The sequence below is a fragment of the Numenius arquata genome, chromosome 1 (genome assembly GCF_964106895.1).
Source record: "Numenius arquata chromosome 1, bNumArq3.hap1.1, whole genome shotgun sequence".
Taxonomy (NCBI): Eukaryota; Metazoa; Chordata; class Aves; order Charadriiformes; family Scolopacidae; genus Numenius; species Numenius arquata.
Window position 1 is genome coordinate 95,620,356 of NC_133576.1, and position 24,651 is coordinate 95,645,006.

General features: G+C 39.5%; 1 protein-coding gene across 2 annotated transcripts in view; it reads left to right on the plus strand.

Annotated features, from left to right (window-relative positions):
- TBC1D4 (TBC1 domain family member 4) overlaps positions 1-24,651 on the plus strand; it is a 120,183-nt gene that overhangs the window by 58,627 nt on the left and 36,905 nt on the right. For both annotated transcript variants that reach the window (XM_074152315.1, XM_074152306.1), the window contains exons 2-6: positions 13,394-13,996; positions 15,378-15,467; positions 19,170-19,274; positions 21,799-21,931; positions 23,823-23,914. In XM_074152315.1, the coding sequence (XP_074008416.1) occupies positions 13,394-13,996; positions 15,378-15,467; positions 19,170-19,274; positions 21,799-21,931; positions 23,823-23,914 (1,023 nt within the window). The remainder of the gene's footprint in view (positions 1-13,393; positions 13,997-15,377; positions 15,468-19,169; positions 19,275-21,798; positions 21,932-23,822; positions 23,915-24,651) is intronic.

Genomic DNA, 24,651 nt, shown 5'->3' on the forward strand with positions numbered 1-24,651 from the left:
CTGAGGCTTGGTGAGTAAGACATACCTTGCCTTCCTAGATACGGTGCCGGGAAGCACAGAACGGATATATTATGAAATGTGCTTGCTCTTATTGATACAACTGACATGTTTCCCCGCTGGCTTTTGCAAAACAAGTTTCAGCCTTGACTTCATTGAGAACAGGACATCCAGACATGGCCAAAAATAAATTCCTAATGTAGATAATTCCCAGATAGGCTAAGCTCCCCCAGGGGAGGGAGAGTTGATGGGCGGGAGGAATGAAATTCACTCCTCAGGGGAGCTTATTTTCCGATTTCCGTTAATAGTTACGTGTTCACTGCTAACTCTCATCAGCAAACTAACTTTCAGTTGCAGAGAGAAATGTTTCGTTATCTGGGCTATTTTAAGTAAAAAATAACTTCAGATGTAGAATGATGAAATTATGGATAAACGGAGTTTTAAGTTCATCAGTCCAGAGAAAGCTGTCGTCTTTTATGAAAGAAGAATTTGCATACTTATTTCTGAAACTTTAAGTTATTTGAAGCTGTATCTTGCGTTGATTGCAGCTGAGCATGACAAGTAATACCTTAGCTTGAAATGATTTAAGAAACTCCTGTGGTATTCTGAAGTGAATGGGATTTATACTATCCATCAGAATAACTTATTTAAATGTCATGAACAAGAATGCTGTTGTGTCACTGGCAAAACCACTCTTCCCTTCTCATCCCCCTACCCCTATCAGCCCAGAAATGGGAGTTTAGTTTCCAGGCCGGACAGGAGCCATGTGACAGGGATTGCCATGTTATATCTCGGCATACTTTTGCCAAGCCGAAGACATTGGGGCTGTGGTGTCCTTCTTCTCTACATGCAGGGAACGTTCCTCGTTCCTTAATATATAGATCCAAGTAGGGTGTGCTAATAGTACTAGTAAGATGAAGATGGTACCACAGAAGGTAAAGCAGTGTGGGCTTTGGTATGCTTTAATAATGAACTTCAACTCCACAAATCCTGGATATATTTGTGATCATATTGGTAGGACTTGATAAAACCTATGCCACTCTTCCTATGAATATTGTTAGCAACGTTAGCTCTAGTTAGTTAATGCAGCCTGCCTGTTCCCCTAACCTGTGTAGGCTCAAGCCAATTCCAAAAGCTGGTTGCCTAAATCTTACTGTTTGTGCTGTCAGGCAGTGCTGTGCAGCTGCTGGCTGAGAAATATCTATCATGTACCAGGCATACTAAATTGAGAAAATAAAGGTTAGCGGTACTGAAACAGGTAGTATCTACGAGTAGCAATTATTGAAACACTGCAAAAGTTACTTTACTGGAGGTATATGAAAGTGTAGCTTAAAAAAACAAACAGAAACTCCCCATGTACCCTCAGAAACAATTCCGTCCCATCCATCTTGATTCTCTGTATTCATCACCTGTTGTGTTTTCTTCCTTGCACGGTATCTGGGTGCTTTTATGCTCCCTTTTCCCCTACAGTTTTATAGAACCCGGATTCACAAACAAAATATTCTCTCACAAGCTTTTTGGGAATATGTGCAAATGGTCTCATGAGTCTTTATCAAACCCTTAAATTATTCACCATGTATATGACTGTTGGAGCAAGAGTCTTGTCTTACAAAGCTGTTCCTCTGAAAGGACCTTACTGTCTCTTTGCTTCATTGACTCATTTGTCTCAAAGCTTTCTGGGAAAGCATTTTCTTTCCTGTTGCCCTTGGGTCTTGTGGGTTGAGGCTTATTATTATTATTAACAGTAACTCTGTAGCTTTTCTGAAATTCCTCTGCATAAAAAAGTAAAACCACCATGCTCTTAATTACTTTCAGCACTTAAATCTGAAATACCCATTCCGCTGTGTCTGTACAGATTTACTTTTGAACACCGTAACTATCTAACTGTATTTAATTCTTTTCACAGCGTAACATAAGCAGCTGATGAAATCTTAGTAGTTTTTTAAGTTAGTGATTTACAAGATTAGGCTATCGTGACTCCCAGCGAGACTAGTGCTTGGTGGGTTGTGGTATGCTCACTCTGCCTTTCAGGCACGGTATTCGTTATTCCTCTGTCTCTGTCTCGGTCAAAGTCGTGACTCAAGGCTTTGGTGCTGGAGAAAGTCTAGTTAGGTGGAAGCTCCCTGCTCTGCCCCACACCTGGTTTCGAAGCCATTGGGAATTCAGTATCTGGATTGATATGGCTTTGAAACCTCTTTCGCTGTGGTTGCTTGCTGGTTGTTATCTGGGAAAAGTTAATTGTACTACTAGTTGCTTAGGTATTTGATACTGTCGCAAGATAATGCAGTTCCTCTTGTGAACTGTGAGATTACTGGACAAGCTGGAACTTGTACAGGTGTGTATTTCCAAAGTACTAGAAAACTTACGAATGTTACTTGGCAGGGGTGGAGAAGCTGTTTAAAGGCTATTAGGTTGCAATCCATTTTTATTTTCTACTGCAGACGCACTATCTGATAAATCGTGTGCATTTGTCTTTCACAGTTTCTTAGTGAATGTCCTTTGAGATAAGAAGTCTTGAACCCACTGGTAACTTTTTTTATGTCTCTGCTGCAGTGTCACCTTCTGTTTGACAGTTTTTGACGTCTACCTTTCTACATGCAGAGCCTTTTTTAAGCAAAGTTTGTAGTCTGAAACATTTCACTACTGCAGTCAGGAGTTTCTGGGAAAATACCAAACAGGAAAAGACCTAACTCCTTGGTTTCACATCACTGAGGAACTTAGACCCTTGTTAAAGAAGCTAGAAGTTACTGCAGTGCTTGACTTTTTTTGGACCAAATACACGGACACCTACTAGATCTCTTGGACTGAATAGAGCCTGTAACTTTTCCCATCTGGAGTGAGTGCTGAAATTACTAACCGCTTACCATCTTCTCCTTCAGTGATAAAAGAAGGTAGTTATTGTAGCAAATAAGTTAGAAAGGTGGTGGTATCTGTGGAAATCGGATGCAAGTGGTCTTTAACCAAATGTGGGCTGCTACTCAGTTTAGGAGTCGTCATGGTCTGCCATGCAGGAGTCCTGAAAACTTGACTTCTTGGCTAGGGAAAAGCAGGGTTTCCAAGGTGTGTTCATTTCGTAGTGAATCAACATGTTCAAAGTTTTAAATTTAAAATCTCGAGGGCTTCTATCTGAAACTACTGAATTAAAAACCTCTGCTGCTTTCTTAAACATGGTGTATTAAACCCTTATTTCAGTCACTTTCACTTGCACCTTAAATCTGCTAAAATGCAATTCACTATCTTCTGATCTGTGTTTGAGAAGTGGATAGTGACCATAAATGGGCAAAATACTTCAATGAGCTCTCCAACTCTAGCTTTTTTTTTTTTTTTCCTCCCCAAAAGGAAGTGTATGCAGAGAATGTATTAATTGTTTGGGATTGTTCACGTGACAGCCTTATCTTCTCAGGCAAGCCCTTTTAAAAATAGACTATGTGTTAAATACGATGGAGTTCATAAAAACAACATCTTAATAAGACTCTGACTAGAAATTAAGTAAAAAACATAGAGTTTTTAGGAGGAAATTCCTAGTTAGTATCTGAATTTGTGCTTTCATAGTTTAGAAAACCTTGGGTTAAGGCAGTTGCAAAGTTTAAGATGAACTGATGTTACAAGCAAGCTGTACTTTTGCTAAACATCTTTTACTGGTAACTGTGTCCCAAACATGGAAACAAGTTCATGCATACGTTCAGGGTATGTGAAGTGGTAGGTGACTATTCTACATATTCAGAGAACACAGGGATGGTCATGAGAGCTCTGTACTGACACTTGCATGGGTTACAAAGTAGTGAAGCAGCATGTATCATAAAGGTGGAAAAGGGTAAGTTTGTCTGGCCTAAACGTAGGAGCGGAATACTGACTGCAAGAACCTCTTGTGCTCTGCTGTCACTGCCATCCTTGAAGTTCTTTGATATACCACTGAAGAGGGCTTACATGCAAGTATAAAAAAAGGCATCTGTTACCTGCCCAGGCATCCAAACAATCTTGTAACTCTTACGCATTCTTTCCTGTTAAGTAACTTGATCCACCTTCTATCATTATACGGCTTATTTAAATTTGGATACTTGGCAAAGCATCATCTTGTGTGCGTGTGTAGCAAACAGAGGGTGTTAGGTGATCCGCAAGTTTCTAGTGGCAAATTAGGTAATGGGGTGAGTTCTCTACGTGTGAGCTGTGCAACTGCGGTATACTTTTCTGCCTGGTGGCTGTATCAAGCCTAAATAGCACAAGTAATTCCCGAGTTGATCTCAAGTAAGAATTATTTTGAGAACTGAGTGTTACTCTATTTTACCTATCTAAAAATCTGTCTGTCTTTAGGCTGGTTTAGTGGTAGTCTTCAGCTTTGCCTTCAGCTGGAGTGTGTGATCTCCCCAATATATGGCATGATGTTCAACGTCAGAGTAAAATAAGTGCATGGTTCTATAGTAGTTCTTCAGAAACAAACCTAATTGGGTCCTGACTAGTCACCTGGAAAAAATACAGGCCAAGCAGATAGGAAGAAGACTCTGTCTCCTGAAAGCAAAACTTTACTGTATGCAATTCTTTTAATGTTTTTTTTTGGCTTGTGCCGTGTGTGTTTTCTGTCGCTGTAAGCTTTGGCTACACTCATAAACCTGTAGAGAACAGCAGAAACATGAAAGCACTGGCTGCAGGGGTGACTGTCAGCTTGAAGCTACAAAAGCTGCTTTCACAGGGTCTATCTTTGCCAGCCCCTGTGTTCCGGCTTCCCTGCAACCGGGCTTGTGTTGTATTAGCCCAGACTTGCAGCAGAATTAATCGGAGTTGATGGCAGATGCTTATTACTGCCTGCTGAGAACCTGACTTTGTATTTTCTAAACTGTATTTTTAGAAGTACGCTAAGTGCAGGTGGGTTACAGAAACGCTTGGCAATTTGGCTGTTATTCTTTTGCCTTTGCTGTAGCATTTCGCTTGGCTACAAACCCTCCTCGTTTCTGTAAAACTGAAGATGGTCGATATTCCTTCAGCGCTAAGTCAGCTGATGAAGACAAATTCTTCTGTTCCAGTTTCTAAATATCTCCAGTATAAACAAAGTCAACAAATTGCTTGTGCGACTGGATGAATTGAACTGCTCTGAGCTGGGCTTTTATCTCTCTATCAGAAAGATGCATTTTTAATGGTGAAAACTGTTAAGTGGAGCGCTGTCACCAGCGTGTGAAGCAGCAGACTGCTGCAGATTTGGTAGTACAAAAGGCCTGGATGATCGGTGCTGTACTAACAGGACGGCAGTAACAACATTTATAGCGGTTAAAAGAAAACTTTTTTTTCCCGCTCTCCCACCCTTCTTTCTGCTTGAGAATAGTTACTGATATCTGCACTTTGGCTAGCATTTGGGTGCATTTTTGTGTAAGATAAAAACTTTTGCCTCCATGTTGAATGCCTGATACATAGCAGGATGTGATATGTGGCTTATTTTGTCTCTGTCATGTTTCACTGCCGTGGCTTGGGTTCTCCTATCTTGCAACTGAACACCAACTGAAAGGAGAGTCATGTCCCATTGGTCCTAATTTTTTCTCACATTGCGCTGGTTTCTAATTGACAGCTGTCAAACTCTTTCAGTAATTAGCGAAGCACGGGATGTTGATTTCCGTACGATATCCTGTTTCTCTTTTGTTCATTTTTAAATACAAATAGCTAGATCATGAGTGGGACTCGTTATTCAAATCCCAGGCAGCGCGGGTGCTTCCAGCCCGAAGTCAGGAAATACTTGGCTTTTTGAGGGATAACGGTTGCCGCGCGGAGCTCTGGCTCTGCCGTGGTATCGCGAACCGAGCCTGAGGAAATGCTGCGACAGCGCTGCCAGCCCTTTGTGAGAGCGGGATCTTTCAGCGCTCACTCATCGCAGGAATCTGCTCTCGAGTTCCTCGTGTTCATGGCACCAAAGTTTGGTGACAGTTTTGCTTGGACATGCCTCTGCTTCTGAACTGGAGCCTACCCCAGAAGGTACTGACTGCTCCTAATGTGTGTGTGTGTGTGTGTGTGTGTGTGTGTGTGTGTGTGTAAGTTCATTCATCTCTTGTCTCTTTGAACAGTGGAAGGGATCTGACGCCGCAGCTTGTCTGGTGGTGGAGTGAGAGGGGCCGAGCTTTTTCCTCGCTTTGAGTTTAATCGCCATGCTAGAACTGCTGTCATTAAGTAGCCAGATTTGTTAGGCATGTTTGTTAAATTAGGACTTCACAGTCATGCTAATGCGTATAAGCCGTATGGTATGAAGAGGGGCTCTGTTCTGTTAATAAATTCCAGACTGAAATTTTCCATGTAGAAGCTAGAAGCAAACTTAACTAGAGCTACAGCTTCTCTGCACGGTGCAATTCTGTCCAGCTGTGGAAATAATGATATACAGCAAGTGAATTTTGTTCTTCTTTGCAATATCCGTAGTGTTTGATTTCTAAGTTCGGGTTAAAACTCAAACTACAACTTGGTAATTACTGCAGGATGCATTTGAATGTTATCCCTCCAGCAAAAAGGGGAGTTCCACCTTTGTTCCACCTTTGTTCACTGGGGGCTGTTGAAAATTCAAAGAGAGTGTATTTTTTTTTTTTTTTTAATACTTCAACTTCTGCCACCACTATTCAAGAAAGCGTGCAGTATCACCATAGAATCACAGAATCACAGAATCTTCTTGGTTGGAAGTGACCATTGAGATCATCAAGTCCAACCAATAAAAAAAAAAAACCAACAAAACAACAAAAACCAACACCAAAACCAAAACAAACCAAACACCAACCCAACCCATACCATGGAGGTACTCTGCCAATTCTAGAGTTATAGCAAATTGTTCGAGTGTTACCATGTAGCATGCGTGATTTCGTAGGCTCGATAGCTTCTCTGTTTAGCAACTTCAAGATATTGGTGTTAAACACCTCATAACTGAAGTTCTTTTAGGGGGGGTTTAAGGCAGGGTTGATAAACTTAGAATTAATTTTAACAAAAAAAAGTTAGAACTAATGTTAGCAAAAACCTACTTGCATGACATGAGAAGATGTGCAAAGAAAGTTTGTTTGACATTATTTTATTGTAGTCATCTTTTTGGTTTTAACCAAGTCAGATAAAAGAGTTTTCATTAGCTACATCAGTTAAACTGATATTTCCAACATGAAAATACATTTCTGCGTTGAACACTGTAAAGTTTCTGGATGTGTAGTAAAATAGTTCTTGGCAGTACTATTCACATGCACTTTGAATAATGTACTACTTATGCACAAGGAAGGTGTTTGCTCTCCGTTATGTATTGACTCTGTTGTAGGTCCAGTCACAAGGGACAGAAATGGATGGAGCCCACAAACTGCAGAGCTGGAATTAGCAGATCTAGGGTATTAATGTATCTGTCTTCTAGCCAGAGCTAAGTACTGCAGCCTTATTTTACGCTAGCTGGCCAAATGGATGATGTACTGCAGTAGCTCATAAGGTCTATAACCAAGGTCATGGGGGAGGTGGGGCAAAGGGGGTGTAAGGTGCAAATGGAATAGACTGGAGGGACCATTTGGCTAAAACTGATGCTGTCATTAGTTTCAGCTTACCAGAACTGTGCTGTCTGTAGTAAACAGAGTTTGTGACAGTATAACACCTATTGCTCTTTGCTGCTTATGTGGTATATTCAGAGCTGAATCTTATTGTAGGTGATGCAGAACTCAATCGGTTCCATCTGTTTTGAGTGCAACTAACTTTGCTTATTGAATCGCCATGTATTGAATCAGATGTAATTGGCTGAAGAGTGATTCATACAATTCTAGTCTATTTAAATATGAATAATAACAAATTTAATTTGGATCCCCAAGTGGTCTTTTTTTTTTCCTCCTTAATTAGACTTATTAGATCAATCCTGTTTCCCTGGAGTGAAATATTGCTTTTTTAATGTCATTATGAAGCTCTTCTTACTTGGCACAATCTTGTATATTTGGTTTTGGTGGTATAGTTGGGGTTTTTTTGTTGTGATCTTTTTTTTTCTTTTTTTTTTTTCCCTCAACCAAGTTTTGGAGTGTTCCTCACACTGAGGAGCAGAACTAGTATCACAATCCAGTCTTGTACTTAAGGTACCCACTGCCCATCCTTGTCTTTTTGACCTTTTGCATTTATGGGGGTTTTGGTACAGGCCCTCATGAAGGATCCCTGCTCTTTCAAGTTCTTTTGGCTCTATTCAGAGATCTAGGAGTTACTGTGAGCATTGTTTCAAGGGTCTTAAAGTTCATATGCCACTGTTGTCTACTGACAGGTGTGTGCAGCTCTTAACATTCTGGAGGGGAGGAAAATTCATCTGAAGCTCTTCCATCCATTTTGTCTGGTATCAATTCACTAACACCTGAGGGAGTTCAGTGTGCCTGTAGCTGTTTAAGCATAAGGTCACTTGTACTAAAGAAAGCTTTCTGTGGTGTTCCTGTGTATTTGAGTGAGCGTGTTGTTTAGTCCCTTCATCGTCTAGTTCTTCCTGAAGCTTGTCAGGATCTTTTGTTTTTCTGACAACTTCTCAGTTTTTTGCCTGGTGATGTGTGTGCTCCTGTGTTTTAGCACCTAAGGACCTTGCAGCTTCTGTTTTGGGAGCTCATCCTCTTTTCTCTTAAGTATTTAAAGTTAGAAGTTAATAGACTCTTTGCATTCTGTGGTCAATAAATACAATATATTGGACAAATAACATTTAGAATGTCAGTTTAAGATGCTTATAATGTTAATTTGTATAGACTGGGAATGTGTCTATCTCTAACAAGTTTGTATTGTCCTATCATTGTACTAGGGGTTTTTTTTAATATATTTTTTTTTGTAACTGCCTTGTTCCACTTCACGTAATATTTTGCTACTCCTCAACAGCTTAGAGAAACTCCATGAATAATACCTATAGGCATGGTATGCTTCTACTTTCTCCTTCTGGTTTGAGAACTGCTGTCCCATCATGGCACCATCAGCTCCTACCTTTCTGCCTGAGAAGCTCTCTGCACCTCCCTTTGGGATGTAGTCATCTTCTCTGTCTTGGCCCAGCAACGTCTGGAAAAAGGTCATAGGCCCCTAGACCACGGGACCAGGGAGAGGCAAAGCATGGGAGAATTAAATCTTGTTGCGTTGTCCCAGCACTAGTGGCACTGGGTTTGTTTGAGCGGGAAAGGTGCCCTTCCCACCTGCAAATACACTGCTTATTCCCTCTACTTCAGTCTCCCTCTGACATAACTGTCTTCAAGGCTTGATGACAAAAATTCTGAGTGTGTTAGTTTAATTGCTTAAATATTTATTTTCTTCATACACAGGTGAAGGCTGAAAAAATATGCGATAACTCATTTGACCTTTCTGTTTTGGTCTACCATAATGGCTGGTAGTGTATGTCCAGGAAGATCTGCAATGGCTCTGTGGGTTTCAGGAGTAGGAATCCCGTTTCTCCCTGCTTAATTTCATGAGACTGATGCAGGGAAATACTAGAACTTGGAAACACATTAATAAGTTTTGAATGTTTCAGGAGTCTGTCATCTTAATATTACTAAACTGATTTCTAAAAGTAGTTAAGTAGCTTCATCCTGTTATTTCAGTATTTTAAAATCTCCATTCTGCTTACTGCCTTTTCTAACTTTGCCCTGCAATTTCAACATTAACAGGTAATAAGCTAATATCCAAATCCAAAAAAGTTACACAACTTTGATGGTGAAACTTTTGTGACAGGGGCTTCTTGATTTATAGAGGAGCAAAATGTCAAAACCCAATGATATATGCCAAAGAAATGTGTAAAAAGCCACATTCGGGTGGTTGCTGTGCTTGATAATTGTGTAACTTTTCCTGTATTTTGCATTTCAGGAAAATATAGATGCAAACTCTTGTTTAGACTCCGCTCGATCCCAGTTATGGTTTTTGCCCAAAGTCAAAACATTAAATGAAAAATTTGTAATCTGATCAGATATGTCTCAAATGGTAGTGGCGCTTGGTTCTTGATAAGGTAATATCACTCTGGAAGTAAAGAGGGTCAGGTTTAACAGTACAAGCTGGCACAATGTCAGTCATTTTGCACGTAGATTCATAGATTCATAGATTGGTCCAGGCCGGAAGGGACCTCCAAAGGTCATCTAGTCCGACCTCCCCGCAGTCAGCAGGGACACCCCCAACTAGACCAGGTTGCCCAGGGTCTCGTCGAGCTTCACCTTGAATATCTCAAGGGAAGGGGCCTCAACCACCTCCCTGGGCAACCTGTTCCAGTGTTCCACCACCCTCATGGTAAAGAATTTTTTCCTAATATCCAATCTAAATCTCCCCTTCTCCAACTTAAAACCATTGCCCCTCGTCCTGTCACTGCAGGCCTTTGTAAACAGACCCTCCCCAGCCTTCCTGTAGGCCCCCCTCAGGTACTGGAAGGCTGCTATGAGGTCTCCCCGGAGCTTTCTTTTCTCCAAGCTGAACAACCCCAGCTCCCTCAGTCTGTCCTCATAGGAGAGGTGCTCCAGCCCCCTGATCATTTTGGTGGCCCTCCTCTGGACCCGCTCCATCAGGTCCATGTCCTTTCTATATTGAGGGCTCCAGACCTGCACACAGTACTCCAGGTGAGGTCTCACCAGAGCAGAGCAAAGTGGCAGAATCACTTCTCTCAGAATCACCATCAGTGTACAGTTACTCCTTGCTCTAAAGACCAATAAAATCCGTATATATGACTAATTGCCTAGCAATATTGTTATCTGTCTTGCATCTTATACTCAAAGCTGTTTTACACACCATACTGTACTATCTAGAGAATCCATCAAACAACACAACAAGCATCTGGAACTGATTCTGGGCCATCTGGCAGATATTTCTTATTCGTTGTGATATCCCTGTATTGCATTGTTTTCATCTGTATGTAAGAGAAGTATTCATAACTATGAAGATCAAATGGGTTTCAATTTTTCACCATGATTTATCACTGGAATTCTGTGGATAGATAAAAAAAGTAGGAAAATAGTTAATACTGATGATGGTGCACTCCGAAAAATAGCCTGTAAAAAAAAAAAAAAAAAGTTATATAAATAAAGTAAGGAATAAGGATTGGTTGGGCAGTATGAGCTGAAGCCTCTGCTCTAATGCTAGGATCCCTCTGTGCTGAAGTGAAAATACTGTAGCAATTTGTGTGGTAGGTAGAAGCAAAAGCTATACAGGGAGCAGAGATTGTGAAATAGTAATCGTGACTCGAATACTAGTGTCTGAAGAGTATGTACGATCTGGAAAAAGATGGGAATAAAACCAAGTGATAAATAGTAGGATGGTAGGGTGTTCTTTTTAAAAGTAGTATTGCAGTTACTTAAAACTCTCTGTATGTGCTTCTGGGGGAGATGTCTGGGAGAGGAGGGAGGGTATGGATGGGGAATCATATTGTGGTAGAGTTGGCGGTGTCTTATCCCCAGCCTGTTTGGGCATTCGCTAGCGGAGGGGGTAGGAAGTATTAGGAGGTTATTGGGTGTTATTAGAAAGACTTAAGAATTTCTTCTCCAGTCTTTTAACAGTGGTGAGCAAGTGGCAGAAACCAGTTATTGGAGTGGAAGTGATGGTACACTTTTTAAAAAATCCAAGTTGCTAATTAAACAACTGACATTGTTTACTCTAGTTGACTGTAGATTTTATGCGTCTTTAATAGAATTATCATTTGTCACTCTACTTTGAAGAGAAATGCAAGTGAATGGTGCTGTAACAGGTTCTGGATTCTAAAAAGGAAAATATTAATTAAAAGACAGCTAGCTTGTGAATTTTGCTAAAATAGAGAGCTGAGGGTTTAAACTCCAGACCTTCTTTAAGCACAGACCATAGAAAGAGTAAGAGGATGATCAGTAGAAAAAGAGCTGCATCTTGGAATATGAACCAGAATGTATAAAGGGAGAATTGTTTATGTCCAGCTGAGCTGGCGTGGCTGGGAGGATGTGTACCTTGAGCGATGGTAAAGCAGCCTGGTAGTGAGAATGAGTGAAGATTAAATACACCCTAGTATCTGTGTCATATCAAAACTAACTTTTAGCCTCACTGAAAACTGAGCTGATGATGACATCTGTAGGGATGAAAGCCAAACAGTCAGTAGATCTTAGGGTAATTGAACTTCATTTTGCAATACATGAATTGGAAGCAGATTTAAGTTGAATGGCCAATGGATGAGGAATGTGTAATGGGACACAGGGATTAAGAGGAGGTAATTTTCCACTGTGTTTTGCACAAGTATTGGCATATGAGATTGCCGTCTCATTTGCAAGTTTCAACTGGTATCATGACTGAAAGAAAGAGATACTATAGGGAGCATGGATTATTTACTAAGGTATGACTTCAGTAATTTTATTTTTTTTTTTAAATAGAAAAAATACTGTGAAACACATTATCAAATATTATGGAATACAAAAGCTGTTGATTGATTGCATGGGATTAGGTGAGTGTTGAGAACTGGTTCCTCTTGGCGAAGAAAATCAGATAGGTATTCTCGCTTGATCTCATTGTCACCAGTAACTTCCCCAATGCATGTAACATCGAAAGAGCAGCTAGAGTCACTGTCATCTTGCAGTCAGTCGAGTTGGACAACTCCTTGTTTTCTTTAATGAAGGCAAAATGAAAAAAGAGCTTGCATAGTAAATATGTTGATACTGAAGGCAGACATCCTCCCGAGGTGGCTGGGATAAAATGGAAGAAGAACCATGTAGCCTTAAAATACTGGATAATACAGGGTTGAAATCGAGAGTTTTTACTGGAGAACTATTTGGCCTTACAGGGTGTGGTAGGAATCTGTGGGTAGGAATGGCAGAAAAGAGACATTTGGGTGTGCTTCTTAGTTGCATGATGACTGAGACAGCAGGGAAGTGTGACCTTAAAGTAACCTATGGCACAGGATGGATGGGGTGAGGTTTCTGTATAGATAATAAATGAGAGCTAATGCAGTTAGTACATGGTACTTTGGTAAATTTCCATACACTTGCTGCCTGTCTTCCAAAACTGTCAGTTGAAACTTACAGGGGTTGCTGGTCTGTTTTTCACTAAGCTGTTTCCACAACTGTCCCAAGAACAGAGTATCTGACTCTGCCAAATAGAAACAAAGAAACATCAGCAAGAGAAGCTAATGTGGGAAGAGGGCTACAGAAAAGAGAAGGCAGTCTCAGTTTAAAAAAAAAAAAAAAAAAAAAAAAAAAAAAAAAGCGAACCATTTGTCAGTAGACCTTCTGGTAATTTTAATCCTTATATTCTGAAATTGGTTCCAGTAAAAAAAAAAAAAGACAAATTATTTGCTTTGCTTCCTGCGTACATTGTCTATACAGAATTTAGAATTTACTATTTTTATATTGTCAACCAAGAAGCTAGTGGCACTCTACTGAAGAAATAACTTGTGTAAATATTTACATTAACAAACATTTGATGTATTGCTTTCTGTGCTACCTCATTTATGGCTACTAAACAGACCTTTCAAACTGTCCCGTAGGTTCCTGATGTCATCAGCAGCATAAGACAAGTCTCCAAAGCAGCGCTGAAAGAAGATGCCAAACCAAATAAGGATAGTGAAGATGCCTTCTATGACTCTCAAAAATTTGAGGTCTTGTACTGTGGAAAGGTGACGGTGGCTCACAAGAAAGCTCCCTCCACACTAATTGATGATTGCATTGAGAAATTCAGCCTTCATGAGCGCCAGCGCCTGAAGCTATTAAATGAGCAGCGGAATAATGAGTCAAGTTTGGACTTACCTCTGTGTGAAGGAAACGTGCCAGTTTCTCCATTGGCTAGCCCGTTTGAGGAGTTGGACAGCCCAAATAACACCGCAGGGCATGCTGTGATGTTTACAATCGGCAGCCAGACCAACTTGACCAACCTGGCTAGCACTCGTGGCTCATTTCCAGAGCGAATTTTAGAGGACTCTGGCTTTGACGAGCAGCAAGAGTTTCGCACCCGGTGCAGCAGTGTCACTGCAGTTATGCAAAGAAGGGTTCACGACACAAACCTGAAAATACAGCCACGCAGAAGACATGCAAGTGCACCCAGTCATGTTCAGCCCTCTGATTCCGAGAAGAACAGGACGATGTTGTTCCAGGTGTGTGCAAGGATGAGCAGTTTCATGTTGGTTTTTCGCCGTATCTTCTCCTATGCAGTCTGAAGCCTAGACAGGTTTTTGCCAGATAAGTAGTATGGATCCAGTATGGTTTCATGATTTGTCATAAATATTTATGTATCTATTCATAAATGTTTGGAACACAAGTAGCAGAATTTTCTTAAGGAAGTCACCTCAACTCATGAGCTCAGGTAAATTTTAAAGAAAAAGGAATTACTTATGGAGTAATTAGTTACAGGAGCAGAGTTTCTAGGGAAATAATTATTTTACATGCAGTTCTGGTTTGTCTGTCTTGTGACATCTAGGACATAGCTGAAAAAAGTAAGTATTCTTTCAAAATGAGAGTTGTTGAAGACTTCCATGTGCACAAATCCCCTTTTGTGCAATTAAAAAGAAGGTCACAACTTCACATAAGGCTTTCACAGCCTTATGTTTGAGCCAGCCCCTTTATGATAACTTGTATTGATGTTCAGCTTCTCTTTCCCAGATGAGTACTCAAACGTCTCTGCACTGAAGGCTTCATCCTTCAGACCTCATGGTTATTTCTTCTTTTGCCTGAAGTGCATTTGACATCTTCAGAGCTTGTATTGAGAAAACAAAAGGACACTTAAAGGAGGTGACCCAGAAAAGGAAAGATCTTTGGACCTTAAAATAACAGGGGGCTAAATGCCTAGGTTTTGTCTTTCCATTTGCTTTAGAGATCATTCTTGCCTTTTATTCTCTTGGGGAAATGCTAACTGAAGTGAGAATGCATTGCCCTTTAGAAAGCCACAGCTATCACTAGTAATGAAAAGGATTTAGCTGAGAAACTCTCCGAGCTCTATGGAATAAGTTTCATACGCTTGAGAAGCAGTTTGGGAAAGCTGAAAGATGGCTTGCTGCAGAACCTAATCTTTCTCATCCGAAATTATGACAAAACCAAAAAAGTATCACCTTAAGATCAACATTGTTTCTCAGCTGATTTATAGTATAGTTTTCAAAGAATTAATAAATCCACAATTTCCACAAATTCTGCTTTTTATTGCAGCTTTTAATTTAACCACATTGTTTACTAAAGGTTTTAGTATTGTTTGTCAAACGTGATCTTTGGACCAAAATAACTCAAAAAGAAAAGTGGGGTGGGAGCGGGGGCTTGTCTTCTTTCCAAGTCTTTTTCCTATTCAACTGATTGTATTGTTCTTACTGAAATACTCTTACTCAACATGGACTGAATTATGGCACCCTTGTTCCTGCTGAGTAAGCTGTAGTACTCCATGTGAACAAGAAAGGGCTGGATTCTGACATTTTTGTTGTTGTTAATGTTCTGCCTCCAATACAGTCATAAACTAGACTTCGATTTCTCTCCTGCCCTCCCTCCCCCCAGGTTGGAAGGTTTGAAGTTAACCTCATCAGTCCAGACACCAAATCTGTTGTGCTTGAAAAGAATTTTAAAGATATCTCCTCATGTTCTCAGGTAAGTATTAATAAGAAGCAACATATAGATCATCAGGAGAAAAGGAATTTATTTGTTCTTCAGCTGGCTTGCCTTCCTGGTCTATAAGAAGCAGAAAAAAAGAAATATCAGAATTCTTTTTCATTATTCTGTGCTGTTTTCTTTTATTTAGTCTCAAAAGCCATTTTAAAATGGTTTATCCTATCTAAATTACCCTGAATGACAGTAAATTGCTGGTTTACCCCATTGGCTCCTTTAATTAAAAAAAAAAAAGGGGGAGGGGATTTTGAGAAATTGTGACTAAAATATATGCAAATCCTGCATGAAGTTTGATGCGTCAACTTCTTTGGTGAGTACAGCTGAAGAAATAGGATACTAAACTACAATTGCTTCATGAACACTTGCGGCAGACTTGAAGTATTGATTTGCCTTTACAAGAGTGAGAGCTGTTATTCAAATCACGGCTTTCGCTCATCTGGTAGCAGGTTCAGGTAGATAGTGCACAAAAATAATGCAGTGTCATTCCCAAAGAGCTTAAGTACGGAAAAGATGAGCGCAAAATAACCAGTTTGAGCTGTGGTAGTGGTAACGGATCATTGGTCAGAAAACAAAGTATAAACTGTTCTGCTTTGGGAGAGCACTGGATATAACTTTGGAAGTAGCTTAATCTCCATTTAGGATGCTCTGAGAGTGCTGTTTCTGAGCAGCTAAGCTCCTGAAAGCCTCTGGAGTGAAAGGAGGAGAGCATCACATCAGCCCTCCAGAAGACAGCAGTTCACCTCCATCATTTCTTCTGGAGAATATGGCAATAGGTGAACCCAGCTATGTCCAGTAATGAATAAATGTGTCTTACAAAGTTAAATGCCAGTGCTAAGGGATTAAGCTTTCTATCTTGCTGTTGTTCAGCATCTCTTACTTCCAGCACTTTCTGTTTTGAGGTCTTATTTTATTACCTTCTTTCATTTGCCGCGCACGTGCATCTCTTCAGTCCTTCTTAAACATTATTATTCTCATCTAAACTATACTTCCTGGTATGGTCTAAACCTGTATTTCACCCCCAAGTGCTTTCATTTTAATGCTAATAACAAATCTGCTCTTGCATGACTGTGCTACCAATGCTAATACAAATTAGGAACTGGTCAGCACTTGTAACTCAAGTGGAGTCTTGAGCTACCGACTAAAGGTCCAGGCCCCTAATTCGACTCTGCTGTTTGATTACAATTTGTATTACTCTTGGTAGAGAGAAGAAAGGCAAGTGCAAATTTAGAATGGGACAGTATAATCAAACAATGATGTATTAATAGCTTTGTAATAAATACAGATCAAAGCGATTCTTAAAGCAGTGGTATGGAAAGCAAAATTTGCAGGTGGCTTGAGTCTTCCGCTTTATGGGCGTACTGAGCTGAATAAAAGTGATACTTCAGCTTCACATACTGGACTCCTGGGTTGCATGTATATACTGATAATAGACAAACACAACAAGTCCTAAACGGGGACCTTTGTTCAGCTGACTTTAAAGTGTGATGGAGACCAGTGAGACCATGGCAGACCTTCAAGGTCTAGCTTTCCTTCAGTAAAATAAACTGTGTACAGTAAATAGTGTTAGGTAATGCTGTGTGTTGGGCTTTGGAGGTGGAATTTTTCATTCCACCTCTTCATTTTCATTTGGAGCAAGGCTTTTGTTATTTTGCATGCTTGAATAACTCAAGCAGGCACTAACAATACTGTGGCGTTTTTTGTTTTGTTTTTTAATGCAAAACGGCTACTTTAGAGAAGTTGGGGTATTTTTCTGTGTTCAATAGAAATGAAACATTAATTTGTTCAAGACTAAGGATTTGGTTGCATAAACCTCATCAGTACTTCTTTTAAGAACTCGGTGCTAGCCACAGGGCTTCTCTGTTGTGGATTTATAGGGCAATGATTTACTGCTTATTGTGAGACTGCAGCTTAGGAATGTTAGTTTTTCTAAGCTTACAAACGATGAAAAAGAGATGGTCACTTCAGCCTTCATTCTGGATTCTTTTAGTCTGGTCTAACAAAGGTATTTTTATTTTATAGCTTAAGTATGGTTGATCTGCTGTGTTAAATTCATTATCTGCACTCCATGTAATTGTCAAAGCAGCAAATACAACTGATGATAAACCCCTGCCTAAGCTCTGGTGTCAGAGAGCTGTAGAAGTTTTCTTGTTGCAGCCTTGCTGACCTTGAGGGAACCCAGAACAACAAACAACTTTGCTCTTTTGGCATGACAAGTCCAGCCATCCTCTTAAAGAAATGTAATGGAGGTACTGTTAATTGAGGAACATACTGTACTATTTACACCTCAGTGGTGCCAGTGTCACGTCCATCTCCACCACAAATTTTCTCTTGTGGAGACTGAGAAACCAGACAGCAAGAGACTTGTTCAGGCACTGTCAGCAGTGAGGGAACTGGCATCTCACTGACCCACCCTAGGTAAATATGGTTTACTTGCAAAACAGAGAGCAACATTTCACTGTTATATAGATCAACATATGTATATACATCTGTTCTTTTTCATTTTATACTTTCGAAGACTTCATGTGTCACAGGAAAATCGGTTCAATTAAGTCAGGATTAGTGTGGACTGTAGTAAACTAATGCCATTTTTTCCATCTTAGAAGCCCTCTGCACCTTTGTTAAGTTTTGTTGAAGTAGCACAAATGTAACTTGGAATTTTGTTTTTAAAAACTACAGTGTGTAGTGACAATATGTTCAGTCTGTCACGTAGTGCATTACCAATTTTGTCTAGAATGTTTTCTGTGGTGACAAGCAAGTTGTTTTGCCTTCTTCCTCCCCTCTTTTATGATATAGGTGTTTTCTTTGGAGATGGATCCAAGCAACCGAGTTCTGCTTTCTGTTGTATTTGAACTTGAGGGATTAGGCTTTCTTTTGGAGAAAATCTACTATTACCATACTAAGATGATCAAAACATTGGCAAAAGCTTTAACAACAGTGAGTCATGTTCCATGAATTGAGACTGGGAATATAGTGCTTCTTAGGAAGCAGCTCTCTTTGATCTTCTCAGTGCTGTTTTTAGCAAGGCAACATTCCCTGTCAGGCAGTTAAACTAGGATCTTGAAAGAAAACATCAGTAGTAATGTGTATTAAGTCTTGAAACTTCTGGTATGTAACTGAGTCTCAAAGAATTTATGTAAGAATTTGGTTGGAATTCTGCATGTCACCACTCATTCCCTGCGTTTTTCGGTGTAGTCCAAACTTGTATTATAGGAAAGTGAAGATGTGTTGCTACTTTAATACTACTCTAGTCCTATGTTTTAGTGTGGGCTCATTACATCAATTTTTCACTGCAGAGGCAATTACAAATACAACCTAGGAATCTAGATGATCTATATGGTCCCTTCCAACTCTAAAAAAAAAATTCAGTGAAATTCAGTGAAATCTCTTGTTCTCGTCTCTGAAAATCCGTTTTTCCTAATGGAAAAAATTCAGGTCCAGGTCTGTTGCTGTGTAACTTTTTTTTTTGTTTGTTTGTAAAAAGGTTTATGTAAAGTTTAAATGCAAAAAGCAAATTAAAAGGTAACTATTGCAGTTGTAAAGTAAATCATTAGGAGTATGCATTTATAGTTTCTCAGATTTTTGTGTTGGCAACTGTTGAGAGTCTGGTAACTATTTTAAGGATCACTTTGGAAGTTAAACTTCTTTACAAAATAGTCCACTAATGCTGTTTTTAAACTCTTTTAGGGTATAAAACATGTTGATCACTTTGGCTTCATATGCCGGGAATCTGTTGAACCTGGGATAAGCCAGTATGTCTGCTATGTGTTCCAGTGTGCAAATGAGTCTCTGGTGAGTATTTATTAATGATCCTAAGCTTTCCCTCGAAGTATGTCTGAGGCACTTCCTAAACCGTGGGAGTCTCCGTTATTCTCCTGTGTCAGCTGAGTCTCAGTGGTCACGTCTTCTCAGGTGTGAGACCTCAGCTGTGAATATGAAAACAGGCAATAGGAAATGCATACATTCTGTTCATACACATCCATATCCTGGTACTCTGCTGGTGCATGTATCAATAACAAATAGAAAAAATGCAGATGGGTGAGTTGATACATGCACACTGTGAGCATATTTGGGCTCTATATTTGATTGTAACTCTTGCATTTCTAATTGTTGAGACACTTGATTCCCCATTAAACATGTAATTACATGCATTGAATCAGAAACTAAGCTGATGATAAAAGCCAAACATGCTTTTCAGGGCAGGGTTTAAACTACTGGCCTGCTCCTGCACGTGTCTTTAGCCTGCATGTGACTGTTTAGCATTTTCCCTGTAGTCTGTTTTGCTCATCAGAAGAAGAAAATAGCAGCGTCTGATCAGAGAAGGAGAAAAACATAATATGCGTGGATGTGTGTAACTATGAAAAGTCCATTGGACATTTGATAAAGTATGTATCCATCAACTGAAATTCCAGCTGCCAGTGATTTAACTGATACAGGTAGCTTAATAATGAGATGCATACAGGAAATAATTTTGGCTACTACATTTTTATTTTAAAGCTCTGACACTTTTAAAAGAAGTTGGTTTCTGTTCTGAAACACGTTTGTCCCTGATGGCTGTGCTGACAGCTGCTAACTCCTTCTCAGCTAACCTTAAAAATCCCTAGCTAGCTGAAAATGTAATTTGTTAATCCATTGACTAGTTTAAGATTGAATAGATTTATGTCAATAAAACTTCAAACAGCCAACAGCCCTAGGTGTACAACGGTAGCTGAGGCTGCAATTTTATCAAAATGGGAGCTTGTTATGAAATCAGTTCTATCTTTTGTAGTAATAAAATGTTACATCTGACCTATTGATAAATCTGGCCATGCAGAATTCAAACACTTAAAATGTGATGTATAAAGTAACCACATAATTATGAACCTCTTTACATGTTCTGGTACTGATATGTGTGAGTATGCCCACATTGCAGTATGAAATTAACATTCCTGAGCTACTTTCAGATGCAATCACTTGGACCTTAGTGGCAGGCTGTGTTGGTACTCTTCTGTATATTTGCTCTAAACTTAGCTACATTCTGTGCTACGTTCAGTTCTCATAATTTTAGTGTAGTCATAATCCATATGCTTAGTGCTGTTCTGTGGATCTTCCATTTGGGAAGCATCGTTGCCAATTTTTAAAAATTACCAGTCTGTGTTGCAAGATAGATATTTGCTGTTCGAGGCCCTGCTTTACTGCTAAGAAGAGAGAGCACTCAGAAATTACTGGTAGTGGCTAAAACTGTGGATTTTAATAAATAAATAAACCCCAAACATATTGGGACACCAACTAATTCAAGTTTTTACGTTCAGAGGCCCCCTTTTTTTTTTTTGTTTTGTTCTTTTTTTTTTTTTCCCAAGTGACAGACCCTCAATAAAGTCTGTATGTTTCCAATGTTAGACTGCATGATTTTGGTCTCAAATATTTCAGCTTTTTTCTTCCTGCTTGTAAAAAAAGCAACAGGTAAGAGCAAGAACCTGATTCTGAAGTAGAATACTAATTTCTTTCCTCAGCTTGTCGTCAAGCTGTTGCCTCCTCCTTTCCATGCTAATGCCAAGATTCAAGTAAACAGCTTTTTAATAAGCATTGTATTCCCCTGAAATACAGACAGGCGAACTCCAGGTGCTTTGTATATAAGATCTGGGAGTGTATTTGAATTAGTGCGAAGAAATGCTGTCACCTCGACCTTTCTTAGACAAAAATTGAGCTTTTACAGTGCCGGTGTGTGGGAACATAGCACTGCTGTATTTGTGGTAGCAGCAGAGGAAAGATCAGGGCAGACTGCAAGGCTGGCTGGTGGTACTTAAAGATAAGTTGGTGTTTATAATGAAGCTGGTAGCCAGTCTAGTAGCCTGGAGAAAAGTGAACTGCTGTGGGAAGCTTCTGTCTTCCAGCGGGATGGGTCTGTGTGGGGTTTTGTTCTAAAATGGTACAGCAGTGGGAGGAAAATCATTGATGGGGAGCATGTGCAGTTTACGGGAGAAACCTAAAGCTAAAGAAAAGGAAATTAATGCTTTTTATTTAGGCAGCATATATTCCAGCCAAAAATTCCCACTTGCGGCTTCTTAAAACAGCGGCTGCCTGCCCAGTAAGCTTTGAGTAGTTGCAGTTAGATATTCAAAATTACACTCTCTGAAGTATCAACAACTCAGAGATGGTGAGCATCCACAGAAAAGGCAGAAAAGCTGGGAATACAACCTTGATCTCTTTAGAAGGCAGCAAACAGGATTTTTTTTGATTGTAAAACACCTGTCTGTGGTGTGATTTATAAATTTTATTTGGTGTGTATGGCATGAATTTTTGTTTATATACTGTCTTTTGCCTCCTTCCCCTTTAGGTTGATGAGGTAATGCTTACCCTGAAGCAAGCCTTTAGCACTGCTGCAGCTCTGCAAAATGCCAAGACGCAGATTAAACTGTGTGAGGCCTGCCCTATGCATTCATTGCACAAACTCTGTGAAAGAATTGAAGGTAGCAGCTGAGTTTATTTTCTAATTGTATTTTTTTGATTATTCTAGAGTAATTTTACTGTATGTGTTAATTTTGTCAACCACGCGCTTTCCACTTAAATAGTGAAAGAACAGAGGGAAAAGTATCTCAATCAGCAATTCTTACGATCGCTTTGCACTCTGTAATCATGTAGGTGACAGCAGTAATGATATTGCAACTGAACATAGTATAGCTTGTGTTATAAATACATACTCTTGTCATTGTCGTACCTCTCTTAAATGTTAAGCAGAGCAGAAGAACCCACCAGTTCATTCTTCTGTCTTTTTCTTTTTCCCCTGAAGATGCATGCTTGCAAAATGGGTTGGAAAAAGACAGTTGTGATCTAAAAGGGGTTTGCTTTCTCATGTTTTTTCCTTGTGGGATTATTTTTTCCTTCTTTGCATTTATTCTCTTACACACTTCAAAACCTTGTTCTATTATGGGAAATAAATGATGAAGTTAGGAGATTAATATCTAATGCAGAAAGCTAAGGCAAGTACCTGGCTTCAAATATGAATACACAAACCTTTGTAGTTTATCTGGAAGTGATGTATGCCAGAACACATGTAAAAAATCTTACACAATAGAATTAAAAAAAAAAAACACAACAGTTATAGTAGCGGGATTCTATTTTTATAGTCACTCCACTGTGTCTCCTTGTTGTATGCCAAAACCCCAAATATGTTACCACTAGTCTTGTTATCTTCTGGTCTGGTAGTGGTGGTGCTGATAATTGCCAGTTCTCCCATTGATTAAAAGTAACAATTGCTACTTACCTCCCTCTGGTGGATGAAAAGCAAATTATAAAATCTTAGTGGAGTGAAATTCTGTTAAGATTGTGACTGGTATTTTCTGGGTTTACAACAGATATTCAGAAGTGATAAAGCTTAACTGAGAAAGTGTCCTGTCAATGAATAACTATAGAGGCTGCTGTGTAAGGCAGTGTAAGTACCTTGAATACAGGTATTTGCAAGCCTGGGATAAGTATTCAGTATCAAAATAAAATCTCTTCTAGGGTAATGAGTACCACAATAGTAGTTTCATAAACTTTGTACTTAGTGACCGAAAGACTTATTTTAGTGTCCCTTTCTTTTTATCTATCTGCTTTGTTTAGAGTCTAGAAGTTTATCATAATGACATCCCCCAAGGCTTCATGACTTTGGAAAATCTTGATCTGTTCTGATTGCAGTTCTTGATGAACGATGTCTGCATTGGATGGAAACAAATGTATATTTTCATCTGAATGGTGTGTGTGTGTGTGTGTGTTTTCCCCACAGTTTTTGCAGCTTCCTAGAATAAGCTCTGTGAGCAAGTATGCACTTTATCAAACATCAGAATTTTTTTTTCCTTTTATTCTTACAGCTTTTATGCTGCTCTTGCTTTTAAGAGTGTCTTCAGTTCTCTGATATGACCTATACCCTACCCTTTCCTTGTGTGGAAATGCATCTAAGCTTTCAGTTAAACACACCTGAAAACTCCTGAGTATCTTGTGCATTGAGTATCCTTCCAGTTACATCCCTGATCGCTGTTCCCCTTTTCTTCCTCTCCTATACAGTTGTCAGGCTTCCATCTTAGTGACCTCTTGGTACTAGGACAGAAGACACCACTGGGGTAGGGAGCACAACCTTTTCTGCAGAAGCCAGCCACTTGGCTGCTGCTAGTTCTGTTTTTATTGCTAAAGAGAGGAGACAAAACCATGTGGTTCAGCAAAACCTGAAGTGTTTTGTATCATGGGTACTGCAAAAATACAAGTTTAACGTATAACAGTTGTGTAAACTCAAATGCAGGTTTATATCTTTTATTATCATTTTTTCAAAGGTTTTGAGAGATGGTTTGAGAATCTAGAAGCTTTAATGTTCCTTTCTTTTCTCAGGACTCTATCCACCAAGAGCGAAACTTGTAATTCAGAGGCATCTGTCATCACTAACTGACAATGAGCAAGCAGACATTTTTGAACGTGTTCAGGTAATATGTTACATGCTGTTGTCTCAAATTTGAAAAGACCATGATAAAATGGACTACTCATTTTTTATTTTGATTATATTTGTTTCATTATGTAGTTGATCTAGAAATTATTATTGTTCCACCAAGCATCACACTTAAAGAGCACGCTCCAACCTCCTGTGTGATACACTGCTATCAGAAAAGTTTTTGGTTCCCAGGTCCGCTAAGATGTTCTATGTTCATGCCCAGAGTAATTTTTTTTTTTTTTTCTGAACTTTCTTCATCTATAAATGCATTTCCCTACTTGAAAGTGATGTGGGAATGCATTGAGAGCAGGTGAGATATGCAGGTATCGGAGGTGATTGGGTTTTGCAGAAGCTCTTTTTTGACTTACTCTGTGGCAAGAAGTGCAAGCAAGTGTACTCAAGCAGATGAAGTATACAGTAGTTTAGGCTTCCAAAGGCTGCGCTCCTCTCTAGCTGCCTGAAGAAGGGAATGCTTGTTTGGTTTTTGTGGGTTCCTTGTTCCATTTAGAAGGCTATACAATGGCAGACAACCTTAGGAAACAAAATGTGTGGGCACAAGGCTCCCTCCTTCACAGCCTGTAACATTCTCCATATGGAGAGTTTGGTCTCTTTTGCTCAGGAGCATGAAGGCACACAAACAGTAGTGCAATTTGATACACTAAGAATACACACATACGGAAGGGAAAATAAGCAAATCGTGACTTGAAAGACCACTTCTTTTTCTTTTCTTCA